The sequence below is a fragment of the Oryzias latipes genome, chromosome 13 (assembly GCF_002234675.1).
Source record: "Oryzias latipes chromosome 13, ASM223467v1".
In the NCBI taxonomy this organism is placed as follows: domain Eukaryota; kingdom Metazoa; phylum Chordata; class Actinopteri; order Beloniformes; family Adrianichthyidae; genus Oryzias; species Oryzias latipes.
The window spans coordinates 31654045-31668550 of NC_019871.2; the positions used below are offsets into that span (position 1 = coordinate 31654045).

Below are 14506 nucleotides of genomic sequence, written 5' to 3' on the forward strand. Positions count from 1 at the left end.
GGTTTCTCAGGCAGGACCCTTCAGATGAAGCCAAGAGGATCAAAAAAAATCCTGAGCTCCAGGACAAGTCTGCTCCCCAGAGAGAGGAAAAAGTGAAGGAAAACGCCCTGTCAAAAGTCTTCATTAGGGGTGGAGATACATCTGACAGGCAGGAGGTGTTGGGGGAGTATGTTCTTCAATTTGGCAAATACAAGGGGAAGTCCTTTCGGTGGCTGCTAGAAAATGATATTGGCTACACCATTTATTTAATTAACAAGGTTGAGGAAGAGGAGAGAGCTGGACTCTTTAATGCCGAGGGACCAAAGAAGGAGAGTCTCTTTTCATTTCTGGATTATACCCGACACTTTCACGAAATCAGAGATCTGAGAAACTGTTTAGCTGAAAGATCAGTGGAGCCACCTTCAAGTAGTGAGGACAACCAGCTGGTTGGATTTGGTGTGCATTCTAAGAAGACCTGGAAGGATGTCTGGGAGAAAAGAGAAGATGGATATGCATCATTTATCCTCAGGAAACAGTGTGTTTCAGGCAGCAAAATGTTCCTGCTCCAGCAGTACCTGAAGAAGAAAGAGGCTCAGACTCAGAGCTCTTCAGAACCTGCTCTTACTAAACCTTCTTCTAGTCCTCCAGGTCTGTGGCAGACTAGACGTTAATGCTGATGTTAGGAAAGATGGTAGAAATGATGTTTCCCATCTTTTCAGTATCTTCGTTAGAGATGGAAGATGATGAAGAGTTGGAGAGAATGATGCTTTCTGTCTCTCCATCCAAACTCCTCCCTTTACAAGGTAAAACTAAATCACACACAAGTACACACTGAGTGTTAATTACTACTTCTAATTCAAACCTGTTTTCTTATTTTTTTTACTAAAGAGCAGAGACATTTAGTGAAGAAGATGACAGGCCCAACATGTTTAGAAACAATCCCAACCCAACCAAGTGAGCAGCACCAACGTGCACACATCATGCATCACGTGTTATGTTTCTGTATGTGGAGTAGTAGTACTGGTAGTTGAAAAACTGATATTAGACTACATGTTAGTCTTAGATCAGTCCTTTCTTTACACTCAGCACTTTTAAATGTGTCTGTTCAAAAAGAAGAATATTCATTGGTTTATTTTCTTTCAGGTTCACTGAGTAAAGGTCTAGATGCTGCTGCTGCCACTGCCACCGCCGCCGCTGGTACCTGATGGTTCTGTCGTAAACCAGGATCACCTTTTCCTTTCCTCTGTTTGCTGGTTGGCCACGTTCAGGCCTGTTCTAATGCAGGTGTTTTGTTTGACTGCTTTTATGATGCTGAAGGTATTCATTGTTCGTCGTCGAGGGTAAGTACAGACTTATGTTATTTGCATGGGTTTGGTTATAGGTTTGGTATGAAAATGATTGAAGGAAACCAGTCTTAAAAAGCAGAATTACAACAAAAGTACATGTCTTAACACGTCAGAGTAAAGTGGTTACACATGGATTATTACATCATAATGGAACCTTTCCTGGTCAATCAAAAGATAAAAAGATGAAACTAATAGTTAATTTATTGATTTTCATACCACACCTGTTCTATTGAGCATGTTTTCTTGCATGGTTTTGAGTGTTTTGCACAGTTACTACCAAAGAACTGTCAATGATTTGGCCATTACTGATGGATATTTCTGTTGATCTGAATCCAGACCAGCCTGAGAGGTCCAGCTGTCCTGCTGCCACACATGCAGGTGAGTGTTGAGGATCATTTGTCAGCTTTACTCTGCTGCAGCTTCCTGTCTGTTTCTGACTGTCTTTTTCACCAGTTACTTCAGCTCCAGTGAAGACTCCTCTGCCAGTACCACCAGAGTTGCTCGCTTTGGAACTGCCTCAACGTGTCCAGGATAAAACCTACAGTCAGTGCATTAACTTTGACAAAAATGCAAAGTACTGTATTCATTTGGACTTTGAGATAATATTTTATTCAACAACAACTCAAGGTATTTTTTTATTTTTGCAGCAGTCGTTGGAAGACCCTCAGCTCAGTCTGCAGCTCCTTCTCCTGCTCACTTTCAGCCAACGCCTGCTGCTTCACCACTTCCATCTTATGACCAGGATGTTAGCAGCTGGAACTGCTCTCCCCAGCAGAGGATCTGGATGAAAACAGAGATGGAAGCCTTAGGACTGTGGCCTGGGTCTCCACCTGTAAGACATGCCATGAATATGATCTCCTTGTGGCGTAACCCACCTCAGCCGGAACTCATTGACTCAATTTATGAGCTACCATCCCCAAAGTACTTTCACCTCCATCCTTTTTTTATCTGGAAACCAGACCATGCAATAATGGAAAGAGTGCGTAACAACTACCCCCTCCCGTGTCTGCATGGCTGCCCAAAACCCCTCGTGGTCTCCTCTGGAACAGGTCGGCCCCGTGTCATAATTGGCACAAGTGGTCAGTACTACATACTTGCTTCTCGGCTGACCTGTAAAGTCTGCAAGAAGCACTGGTTTGCAGACAAACCTTCATGGATGGACATGCTGCCTCGTCGTTTTCAGGAGATTTTTCCAGCCTTCCTGACCCACAAAAAGGCAGTATGCAAGACTGTGATGGATGAGCTGCGGCGTACAGCAAAGTCTCCAGGTGATATGGCCAATCAGCTAAATGAAGCTCTTCACCTAAGATACGAGCGTGCACACGTGGCTTATCTGGGGACAGTGAAGAATGTTCTGGATGGAGAGAGCGGACTATATGGCCAGCAGACAATCACGGGGGCAATGAGGAAAACATCCACACCAGATCCTTTTGGTGGGTATACAGACATAGATGGCTGGTGTGGGGTAACAGTGACTTCACACTACCTGGTGGACTGCCTCATTCAGGAGTACCATAGGGAGGAGGGCACGCTCAATCTGCTCCTTCAAGGCACTTTTGGTGAGGTCTTGAGGGCTGACCACACCCGAAAGGTGGCACGGAAGGTTGTCCTGGCATCAGGCACAATGTCATCTTATGCAGTTATGAATGAAAACTGGATGATTTTGTCCTGGGTGATGCTGCAGTCAGAAAGCGACAAGTCTCTGGAGCCAATGTACGACGGGCTGTCCCGGCGTTACATTTCTGCAGCGCTGCCAAAAGCAAAGTACCAGTGGGTTGACAGGTGAGACAAAACTTTGTTCATTTTACTTCTAATTTAATGGTTTCAACAGTAAAAACGTGAAAAACATAAGTAAATATTGTTTTAAAAACAATCCCTTTATTTGCACAATAAACAATTAAAAGGTGCTTTACCTGTGTGCATGGACAGGGATTGCTGCTCTCCATTCAGGATCCCAAACTCCCAGCCTCAGGAGCATCTTCTCTGGGATTCCTGGAAGACCACAGAGGCTATAGTGGGTGAAGCAACATCTGGAGACTTCACCAATAGATGTGCATCCCGTACCAAATACAACAGAGAAATAAGCATCAAGCTGGACTTGTTTCACTGCATGCGGCGGTTCACCAGGGAGTGCATCTCAGAGCATCATCCACTTCACAGCTCCTTCTGCAAGTTCCTTTCGGCAGCTTTTTGTGTGGTGGACCAAACCGATCTTCAGAGGCTGAAGGAGGCCTACACCTTCTGTGGGATCCAGCCAGCTAACCCCACAAAGCAGCACATCAGGGAGCACTGCCGCACCAAGATCCCAGAACCCAGAGAGCTGCTGGTGCGGGTGGAGAGTGTTCTGAAGAGGTTCTTTTTGGAATCGGATCCAGATGGCATACCACTGTTTAAGGCAACAATGCTGAAAGTGTGGAGGATTCAGCGCGTTCACATCCTCAGGGGCTGTCTGAGCGACCCGGAGGTGGGAGACGGGATCCTCTACAGACACGGTGGCACGTTACAGCTGAACCACATCAAGGGGGAAGCGGCAGCGGTACCGATCTGGATCCCGGTGCGAGGAACATCCCAGCAGGAGGGATTTCATTTCCACCAGTCCAAATGGGTGACAGGAAATCAGGTCTCGACAGAACTTTTCCAGGCCCAAGGCATGACTGGAGTAGCTCGGTGGAACTTCCAGCGCCTTGTGAGCCTGAAGCAACCTGGTCTGAAGCTTCCTTCAGTTTTTAATCCAGCTCTGATTGTACAGCTGAACAAACTGTCAAAGGAAGTGACAGGACAAGCTAAGTACCCTGCCTTAGTCTTGTCACAGGCCGACACTGGGGAAAGGTTTGGACTGCAGTATGTGGAGCCTGGCTGCCGTCCGGTTCCTCTTCACTGGGACAAACACAAGTCTCAGAGAGACCCGGTTGTTGAGGAAGAAGAGCGTTTGTCTCCAGAACCACCTCCTTCCAATGAAACAGTCATCGACCTGCCTGAAGAACATGGAGAAGAACACTCTGCTCATGTAAGTTTGTTGTAACAAACATCCTCACTCTATTACAATAAAACTGCAGCTACATAACAAGTTTAAACTAACTGAATGGTCCAATGTTTCAGGATAATGTCTTAGGTGTGGTTGCTGATGACTCACTAGCAATGACCCAAGCCCCTGAAGTGAAAGGTAATTTAGTTCAAATTTTCAGCCTTTTTTAATTTATTTGTGCATTGCATTCAAGGAAAGAGAAGTGAGAAGGGTTAACTTTTCTCTTTTTTCCTCTCCATCAGATGTCTCAACGACACCACCACCACTGCCTTTTGCTGCCTCTCCACGCGCAGCTCGCACTGGTCCTATCAAAGCAGGGGGTCTGCTTTTTGTCCTGGACCATTCTCGTTGGACAAATCCAATGAGAGATGCCATTGATGTCCTTCTGGCAAAGCACCATGGACAAAAGGACTTTCTGAGCAAGGTAGACGCAGAGTATGCCGCCCTTGTTCAAACTGCCTCCAGGAATCCCAACAGCCTCCTCCACCCCACCACTAAACAGCACATCTCCCGCTACGTGAAGCACATGGCGAAGATGATTAACAGAAGTTCGTCTATGAACACTAGTCCCGAAAAACTTTTGGAAACCCAGCAGCTGTGGCATAAACTCACTGAAGGCAGTGAAACTGTCACTGTGCCAGTTGTGACTCTCCCTCCTGCTCCAGTGAACCCCCCCAGCTCTAAACCAGATGAAGCTCCTTTAACGAAGACTGACGTTGAAAAAATGGTGAAGGAGATTGTAGGTCTGCAGCAACAACAGCAGAAACCTGAAAAAAAAATGACAAGGAACTGTCTTGCTTGTGGGCAGCCAAAGTCTCGTTACCTTGGTGATGGATCTTCTGTTCATTTCTTTTATCAGTCTGGGGATGTGAGATACTTCTACTGCTCCAAAAAAGTACTCCAGATCTATGCAGCAGAAGGCCTTACAAACCCCAGGATGCCATTTGCAGACTTTGCTGCCACGCCATTTTTTGAGAGAGAGTTAAAGGCTGCAAAGCAGAGGTCTGCACAATGCAGAAAGGTTTTGGAGGACCGACAGAAAAGAAAGGCAAGGGAGCAGCATCCCAGTGGGCGTCTGTGCAGGTTCTGCCACAAACCACTGAAACAAGGTCCAGAGAGTCCACACATACACACCGGGTTCCCTGGTGTTGTGGGGAAGTATGTTTACTGTCCTGCCAGAGTCTTGTCCCTCCACCGGGCAAATGGGATGACTCAAGAAATGACCTGGGAGGAGTTCTCTCAGTCTCCTTTTTATGAGGCTGAAAAGATGAGGTGGGCTGCTGGCCGGCAAGCAGAAGAGGGAAAGAGATAGCTTTTATGTCTGTTCTATTTGTTATCAAAAGATGTTGCTGTTTTGACCACTTTTGTCTCATTTTACCTCAGCTTGTCATATTGGATGAGAAATAAGTGTAAAACGTCAAAATCTCTGCTAAACCTGTCTATATGTTTGCCTGTATTAAGTTCTCTTCTGATAACACACTGATTATGATAGAACTCGTGGTGTTATCTATCAATGTGAAAATATTTGTAATTTAGTTTGTGAAATCTATTTTGTGAATACAATTTTCTTACATATTTATTATTAGTGTTTAGTTTTGATAGAAAAAGCAAACATATTTACTACTTCCTCAATTCATTTTACACCTTTAAAATACTTGTATTAAAGTTTTGCCTGTTTAAACCCTTCTGCCCTTCAATTGTAAATCCATGGTTGAACATTTTGGTACATTTTGTGTTAAATACTGTGTTTTATTTATTTTCATGTTGATTTCTTAATAAAACATAGTTGAAATTGAAATGAGCAACAGATCATGACTGTTATTTGGAACAAGGAGAGACAGAAGTAGAAAACAATAATTATGAAATGTCATATTCAGTTTAACAAAAACATTTATTATACCACAACTTCTGACTGACATCACTCTAACCGGGGTTCGAACTCGGGACCAAAGGATTTCATCAGCTTGGACAGCGCTACACAAGCCACAGTTTGATTGGCTGACTATGCTGCAGTAGCTGCAATTTGATTGGCTGTTCCGTGTTACAGGTATATACGGCTGGCCCCCTTTCGTGTGTAAGACGAACGTGATAACCACTACACTACAGAAACCTTAATGGCTACCAGATTTGCTCATGGAACTTTAGGGATAGTTTATAGAAAATCAGGGAGAAACATTGTGTGAAATTTGTGCTGATTTAACCTGTTTACCATTTTATCATGAGGTTCAAATGACTTTTCTTTTGAATGTGACCCATGTGTTCTAGCCTTTACATGATGATTTAGTTGCATAATCACGAGTATTATCATCTTAGAATAGATGGACAATACTATTCACGTACATTTGTTTTGCGTCATTGTTAGCTGACCGCTTGTCGTCACAGGATTTTTAGTAGTCACGTTTTGAGCAAAGGAATCTGGTAGCATTATGTAAATTGTCATGTCACTACAAGGTCTTTTATTGTTTTGCACTAAAGAGTAATGTTTCTGCCCAGTTTTGAGCTGGGGACCTTTCGCGTGTTAGGCGAATGTGATAACCACTACACTACAGAAACCTACATTTAGTATACTTTAGTTTCACCTCAATGCAATTAATTTTCCCCAACTCCGTATTTGTTTAACATGTTCCAAGTTTTTTTGGAGCCCCTTTTAAAACTTGGGTCTTTCGTCCCTCTTAATCTGACACATTTCAGAAACTTTCAGTTCTCTTTTTGGTGTTATTTTCTACACAGTCGTAAAGTTTGTTTTCTTAGTTTTCCACAGTTCAATCATCTCAACATAATAACTTGTTAAAATTTCATCCAGGCAAACCCCTACTTTACCCAAGTGAGCTAAAGTCAGGACATAGCCAATTACTGGATAGAATTTCCTCTAATTTCATGGTTTAGTGCTCATTGGAAATGTAGTGACAATACCTCAAACCAACCTTCCACCCAAGCCTTTTGCAAACCCAATTTAATCCTTTTTGGGGTCACAGGGATGCTGGAGCCTATCCCAGCCACTGCTTGCTTTTCAGCCAACCTTGTTTCAGTAATCACTGCTCACCTGGATCAGGTCTGTACAATCAATCAGAAACTTGGCTCACTCAATGCAGCTAATCCGGCAGTACTGAAGCAGGGTTAGCTCCAAAACAAGCAGGGCCGTAGTTCATGAGGAACAGGGTTGGAGACGCCGCCGTCACAGACGACCGATCGCACTCACATTCACACCTAAGGGAGAAATTACAGACATAATCAAAACCAAAACATAGAAACACTGATAAAAGGAGGTCCCCACAAAACTGGCTAGTTGGCTTTTGTTCCTACCTTCCGATTCGCGCCCCCCCCCATCTGGTAGAAGTAGATCCCCGCCCTGCAGAGGTGCGTCCCGGTGTCTGACCAGCTCCTCTTCTTCTCCTGCAGATGGAGATGCGTCAGGCCTTCCAGGAAGCCGGCTGTGTCTTCTGTCTGATCTCGCCCTACAGCCCGTCCTCCAGCCTGATGGGGGTCACCACCGACTCTGCCACAGCATCCATGACCGGGACCCCACAGTGACCCCCCCCCCCATCATTCTCAGCCAGGTGGAAGTCGCAGTAGACCCAAACCCGGGTTTTATTCCAAAGGTTTTCAACTTTACCCATCAAGTTGCATGTTGAAGAGCAACTTTGACAGACTCAGGTATTCTGCAGTCAGACTGAAATTTGATTACATTGATACATCAAAAGCTTCACATCCCAGAGACTCAAACCGAAGGGTAACTCTAATACTCTCAGAATGTAATCTGGTTACAATATTGGATATTTGGTTTCTCCTCACGTAGGCTGAGATGGCAGAGGTATTCTAAATGACTAAAAAGGTAATAGGATTCTAGCAGTGGATTAAAAGATCCTCAAGATGCAAAGTAACTCTAAATCATGTAATTTGATAACAGTAACAGATCCAAGGTTCTTCCTCAGAGGTGGAGGGACCAACAGACTTTTCTAGGAAACAAAATGTAATCTGATTACAGAAACACATTAAATGTTCTCAGAGACTCCGACTGCAGAGAAATGTGTCCCATTATAGTAAAGATCAAAGGAATTTCAATGAAACTCAAATTTCAGCTGTTAAATGTAATCTGACCACAAACCTAATAAAGTATTTGTGTAATTATGGTTTTGATTCAATTCTTTGCCTGAGTCTATGACCTGTTGCACCAATTCTCCTCGTGGTCGTTAATCCCAGCCCTCGCTATTCTCTCTGGGGTTTACTGTTTATATAGTACGTCACCCATCTGGCAGAACCTCGGGATCCCAAACATGGGAGTCCAGGAGGAAGACGTTGGAGAACAGTTTGAATCCCATTCCACTTTGTTGTGATTGGATTAAAAAAATGTCCATTAATTGTATCCAAAACTTTTTTTGAAGTCAGTAAAAAAAAGGTTATAGATTAAAGGTTAAAGTTAAGTTTTTTTCTCCCAAATGCAGATAAAAATAGCACTACTGCAAACATGCTTGACTACTTTAGTCAAGACCACAGTCATATTTAATTTATTTTCTAAATGTAGTTTCTACAGCTAACCACTAGAGGCCGACAGAACCCTGTTCTCACCTTTCCCATGAAAAACAACCAAAACACGGTTTCAACATTTTCTATTGTTTGGTACAAGTTTAGTTCCTATGGAGTCCTAGGGCCTGTTTCAGAAAGGAGGTTAAGTGTAAACTCTGAGTGCGTTAACCCTGAAATCAGGGAAAACCTGGGTTTTCTGTTTCAGAATGGGACGTTTGTTAAACCAGAGGAAGCAGAGTAAGTCAAACCCATTTCTGAAAGAGAGGTAACTTATACTCGGAGTCGGTGTCCATGGTTACTTATGCTGTGAACCTAACCTGGTCGGGAGCAGGTTTTATTCTCCAAACTCAAGGTTTCTGCCGGTCCCCTCCCCTTTTTAAAGACGAAGCGGTATTTGTCGCTTTAACCTTCATTGCCCAAATTTCCGTCACACAGAGACGGTCTAAGTGACAAGAATGGCTTGTCCTTTTTTGGAGGACCCAATAGACGAGGAGGCTGCATTAATTCGTAGAGAATTACATTTACGTCGTACGAGGATTTTGAGACCTAGACTCGATTTTTTGTCATTTCCCCATACGTTTTTGTTTGAGCGTTACCGTTTTTCGTTGCAGTCAATTACATATATACAATGAAAACAACATTAGATATGTATTGCTATGTAGATGTTTCATATGTCAAATATTGTCAACAAACCCTACATCCATGACATGCTCAAATTTGACCTGATTGAATTATGTTTTTATACTTCATTTTTAGCTGCTGCCATGTTCTTTTAATTCCTGCAGGATTGCATCTACATGAAAATGAAATCAGGGACATTGAATTAGATTAATGTAACAATTACTTTTTGGAAACACAATTTTCTAGCACTGCTTACTTTCTTAATCCCATATAAACCTATACCACTTGATCAATACAAGGGTAGACAAAAGTTCACTTTTAAAAACACAATTGCATGTATTAATATTAAACTGACCAACGTTTGCAAAAGGGGAAGGTTAACAAAAAAGTCCTCTAAACATTATCAACATTAAATGCATTTTCCCCCCAGATTGGTTCTGTACATTATGCAGCATTTCATGCAATTACACCAGGAATAACACTTCAAAAGTACACCTAAATATCGCCATTTTTTATTTCACACCTTACGCTATTTAGAAAGTTATTACAGTCAATATTTTATAACAATGATTTAAATGCAAACTTGCGTATTAACTTGAGCAGCTATGTTTTCCCACGCTAACTGTCTCTGTTTTGCAGATGCAGCGGTGTTGCTTTTCTTCTGGAATATGTGCTCATATTCACTGTAACTCTGCAGCAGCACGTCAAGTTCAGCTGGCGAAAAATACGCAGACCTCTTTTTTTCCACGGTTGCCATGGTGACTCGCAATATCTGCGCTCCATTGATAATGGCTTCTTATAGTCGCGGTGCGCACTTTTACCTCCGAATCAGTCCACTCAGAGTTGATTGACCTAACTCCGATCAGCTTCTCTGAAACAGAAAACCCAGAGTTGTTAATCTCCCGATTGACCAACTCAGAGTTCAAGTTTAACCTCAGAGTTGGTTGAACCTCCTTTCTGAAACAGGCCCCTATACTGTTCATAATTAAATAAATAAATATTTAATTAAATAAATAAATATGGCCTCATGCAAATACACAATATACCAATAAATCTCTCATAAATATATAAAAAGATCATGAAATGGTGAAAAACCTGCACACAAATTTTAAATTAGCCATTATATTATTCAATATATTTAATTGTGCTTTAAAAACCTGTTCATTATTTTAAAACAGCATTTTAAAATATTCATTTTAATCATGTGGAGTATTTATTTTATGAAGAACTTTTTCAGGAGACTGAGTCTATCTGTCAATCAAACCAGACAAGGCGGAGACACTTTTGTGATTGGCTACTCCTTAACTCAGACATGAGCAGCAGCACCCTGACTACATCGATTGAAGATGCTTCACCAAACCTGACGGCGCAATCCACACTCCTCAACACTAGGGGGAGTATGCACCTCAACACATCCACAGTGTTACACAAAATTGGGCAGTTTTTGTTCTAAATTTGCGGATAAAAATGGCTTTGGGCGAGTGTGCATAATTCTGGTGATTTTCTGGTCGGTTCGGCAATTTTCATCTTCTCATGAACATCTAGTAGTGGTCTAAGTTAGGCTGGGTGGTTGTTGGAGTTCCACAAAATTTCTATGAACTGGTGTTCCATGAACGCAACATGCCGCGTATGGGAGGGGCTACCAGCTAATGTTTTTAGCCTGATAGCCACATGGAGCGGTTGCCTGCGCTTATCTCAGTAAAAATGCATGGATGCACAATGTACATGGAGTGTTAAAAGATCAGGTTTATTTATTTTGAATAGTTTCTCATGATAACAATGTTTCCATGTTTGAGTTCATGAGATCATCCCAGAGTCTTTTTTTTTTAAGTTTTTTTTTAAACGTTCTTATTCAACACAAATAGAACAGATATGTTTGACAGGAACAATAGTCATAAAAACAACAATGTCAGGGGATGGTACATGTATTACAAAAAGATTACCGATGCTATGCATTGAAAATATTCAGACAGACAGTTTTCATAAATATGTATGGCCTTTTTGTTTAAACTTACGGAGCCCGTGTCCTGACATTAAAATATAAAAATATATCTTGTTCCCACAGATTATTATCTCGTTCGCACGAAATACTATTCGTTCCCACAAGATACTATTGCGTTCCCTCAAAATACTATTCCGTTCCCTCGAAATGATTAACTGGTGCGAACGCAATAATTATGTCGTTCGAACGCAATAATTAATCCGTTCGAACGCAATAATTATTCACGTCATAAGTCATTCACGCGGCTATGCTCTCTGTACGCCGGCAAAACTAAGCCGCTTTCAGCGGTAACTTCCGTGTCTCTGTGACCCATATTTGTTCAAAAAAGGAACATGAAAAACAAAAATGATCACTTTATTACTGTCTCAATGAATATAAGAAAAATATCAAAAGATTTATGATAACTAGGCTGCTTTGTCATACGATAGCTCCTGCTAGGCTACTACTAGCGCCGCCACAGAGCTCTTTGATGTATGCCGGCATTTGGGCAACTGGCTGGTCTGTTGTCAGACAGCTGATATGGTAGTTTAGGGTCGAATAGGAATAATAATATTCAGGACTTGTCTTTCATTAACTTTAGCAGTCAGTCGCTTTACATTCGAAGGCTATTAGGCTACATGCTAACTGACTAGCCGATCATATCCTGTTATTAATTTACGTCATAGATTTACAGCAGATACCTTCACATTTCTGTCTGTGTGTGTCTCATTACATTGCATTGAAGACACGGAGGATGTTTAGAAAACAGATTTATTTATTTCTAAAAGCACAAAAGCATCCATCGTATTCACGTTCATTCACATCCTGATCTGGTACGCCCTCAGTCATCTTGCTGCAAAAGCCGCTTCCTGCCGCTACTTCCGTGTCTCTGTGAGCATTCAATAGGGGTAAAAATAAAAGCAAGAATGGTCGATCTGTTATTTTCTCGATGAAAATCTGAAAAATATCATATTAGGCTGGATGCTTCGCCTAAAGCACTTACCTTTAGCTTGTAGCATAACAACAATAGCAGTACGTCACGTTTCCCAGCGTGCTTTGCTGCCAATCATTGGCCAATCACCGTGTCCCTGTGACCAAGGTCTAACAACAAGACCAATGAGTTCACAGATTTCATTAGTGACAGCATCAAAAACAATGGCATACTCTTTAGGAGGAACAGCAAGGTTGTATTTAAGGTTAAATTCCTCATTTCTAAGTAATTGACCATCGTGGTTAAAGAGCTGACCCACCAGTAGGATATTATTGTCAAACCAATTATTGTAAAATAAAGATTTGTTCTTGTAAAGGATATATCTGTTATTCCAAATAAAAAACTTATGAGGGGAAAACTTGTGTTTATAGATAAGTGCCCATGAAAGAAGAGTTTGTCTGTGAAAAGCAGAAAGTTTCACTAGGATTTTTGTTGATATTATAATCACAAAGCATAAGAAAATGGAGACCACCTACTTTAGTAAACATTTGATGAGAGAAAATATTCCAAATGGAGAGTGGATATTTTAAATATGACTTAATCCAGTTTATTTTAAAAGTATTATTTAAAGTAGTAAAATCAAGAAAATTTAGGCCTCCTTTTTCATAGGAGTTCATTAATACAGATTTTTTTAAATAATGAATACGGTTTTTCTAGATGAAGTTTAGTAGCATTTGATCAATAGATTTAAGAGTCTGATTGTCCAGGTGCAGAGAAAGAGCGGAGTAAGTTAGTCTAGAAATCCCTTCTGCTTTGGAGAGTCAAATTCTTCCTCTCAGACTCAGCCATTGGTTCAAACGTTTCTTGGCTTTATCAATGAGGGGAGTGAAATTTAATGAGCATCTTCCTAAATTATTTTTGGAAATAATAACACCTAAATATGTTACATTTTCTTTTACAGGAATGTTGCAGATGGATTCTAAAGAAAAATCTTTAACAGAAAGAAGTTCACATTTGTTTAGATTGAGACGTAGACCTGAGACATCAGAGAAAGACTGAATAAGGTTCAGAGCACAGGAAACCTGACTGTGTCATCAGCTAGCTGACTACCGGTAATTAAAATTTCTTTAGTAAGAACTGAGATGCCTTTTAACTTATGAATAGTAATATAATCAGCAAGAGTTTGGGTAACTAGAAGAAAAAGATACGGTGAAAAAGACACCCCTGTCTGATTCTTCTATTAAGATTGAATCTAGGGAAGGTGCCATGTTTTAGTTTGACAGAACAATTAGCATTATTATACAGAGTTCTAACTGTATTACAGAAGAAAGGGCCAAAACCAAATTTATGAAGACAGCTGAAGATAAAATGATGATTAACAGAGTCAAACGCTTTGTAAAAGTCTAAAAAGAGTATAAAACTGTCATCAGAGATCAGGTGTGAGCAATCTAAAATATCAAGAACAAGACGAATGTTATTGGAGATGTGTCTGTTTTGCATGAATCCTTATGTGTCTCTGCAATAACTGAGTTTAATAACTTTATTTGTATAGCACCTTTCCAGATAAAAATCACAAAGTGCTTCACAGTACAACACGATAAAACAACAGTAAAACACAGTAAAAACACATGTTAAAAAGAAATTAAGAAAAAGCTATTTTAAAAAGATATGTTTTTAGCTGCTTTTTAAAAGAAAACACTGAGTCCACAGATCTGAGGCTGAGAGGAAGAGAGTTCCAGAGGGATGGGGCCACCGTGGCAAAGGCTCTGTCTCCTTTAGTCTTTAAACGGGTTCTCTTAACAGCCAGCAGACCCTGGTCACATGACCTCAGTGACCTGCTGGGAGTGTATGGCTGCACCAGGTCTTTTATGTAGACTGGTGCTTGGTCATTAAGAGCTCTGTATGTTAAGACCAGGATTTTAAAATGCACTCTGTAGTGAATGGGGAGCCAGTGCAGCTGCATTAACAACGGGGTGATGTGTGAGAACTTGGATGACTTGGTTAAAAGCCTAGCAGCAGCGTTCTGGACAATCTGGAGCCGTTCTAGAGATTTTTTACTTAAACATGTGAAGATGGAGTTGCAATAGTCGAGACGGGAG

The 14506-nt window shown here is 41.3% G+C and overlaps 2 protein-coding genes, 2 long non-coding RNA genes and 1 other non-coding gene across 5 annotated transcripts in view; 2 read left to right on the forward strand and 3 right to left on the reverse strand.

Moving 5' to 3' along the window:
* The window catches only part of LOC101158375, a 49352-nt gene extending 40872 nt beyond the window's left edge, over positions 1-8480 (forward strand). Inside the window, exon 23 of the mRNA XM_023961243.1 lies at positions 7750-8480. Coding sequence (XP_023817011.1) covers positions 7750-7881 — 132 coding nt within the window. The 3' untranslated portion in view covers positions 7882-8480. The remainder of the gene's footprint in view (positions 1-7749) is intronic.
* Positions 1912-2968, reverse strand: LOC111948404. The gene is made up of 2 exons (XR_002874394.1): positions 2812-2968; positions 1912-2105 (listed from the first exon to the last, which is right to left on the reverse strand). It is a non-coding gene; the product is annotated as an uncharacterized LOC111948404 (long non-coding RNA).
* On the reverse strand, positions 2960-3506 carry LOC111948403. Its single transcript, XR_002874393.1, has 3 exons — positions 3390-3506; positions 3239-3317; positions 2960-3075 (listed from the first exon to the last, which is right to left on the reverse strand). It is a non-coding gene; the product is annotated as an uncharacterized LOC111948403 (long non-coding RNA).
* LOC111948402 lies at positions 3243-6152 on the forward strand. Its single transcript, XM_023961241.1, has 3 exons — positions 3243-4332; positions 4425-4488; positions 4593-6152. The coding sequence occupies exons 1-3, from the start codon at positions 3247-3249 to the stop codon at positions 5660-5662; spliced, it is 2220 nt and encodes a 739-aa protein (XP_023817009.1). The 5' UTR covers positions 3243-3246; the 3' UTR covers positions 5663-6152.
* trnav-aac lies at positions 6831-6903 on the reverse strand. Its single transcript has one exon. It is a non-coding gene; the product is annotated as a tRNA-Val (tRNA).
* Positions 8481-14506: the final 6026 nt, after the last annotated feature.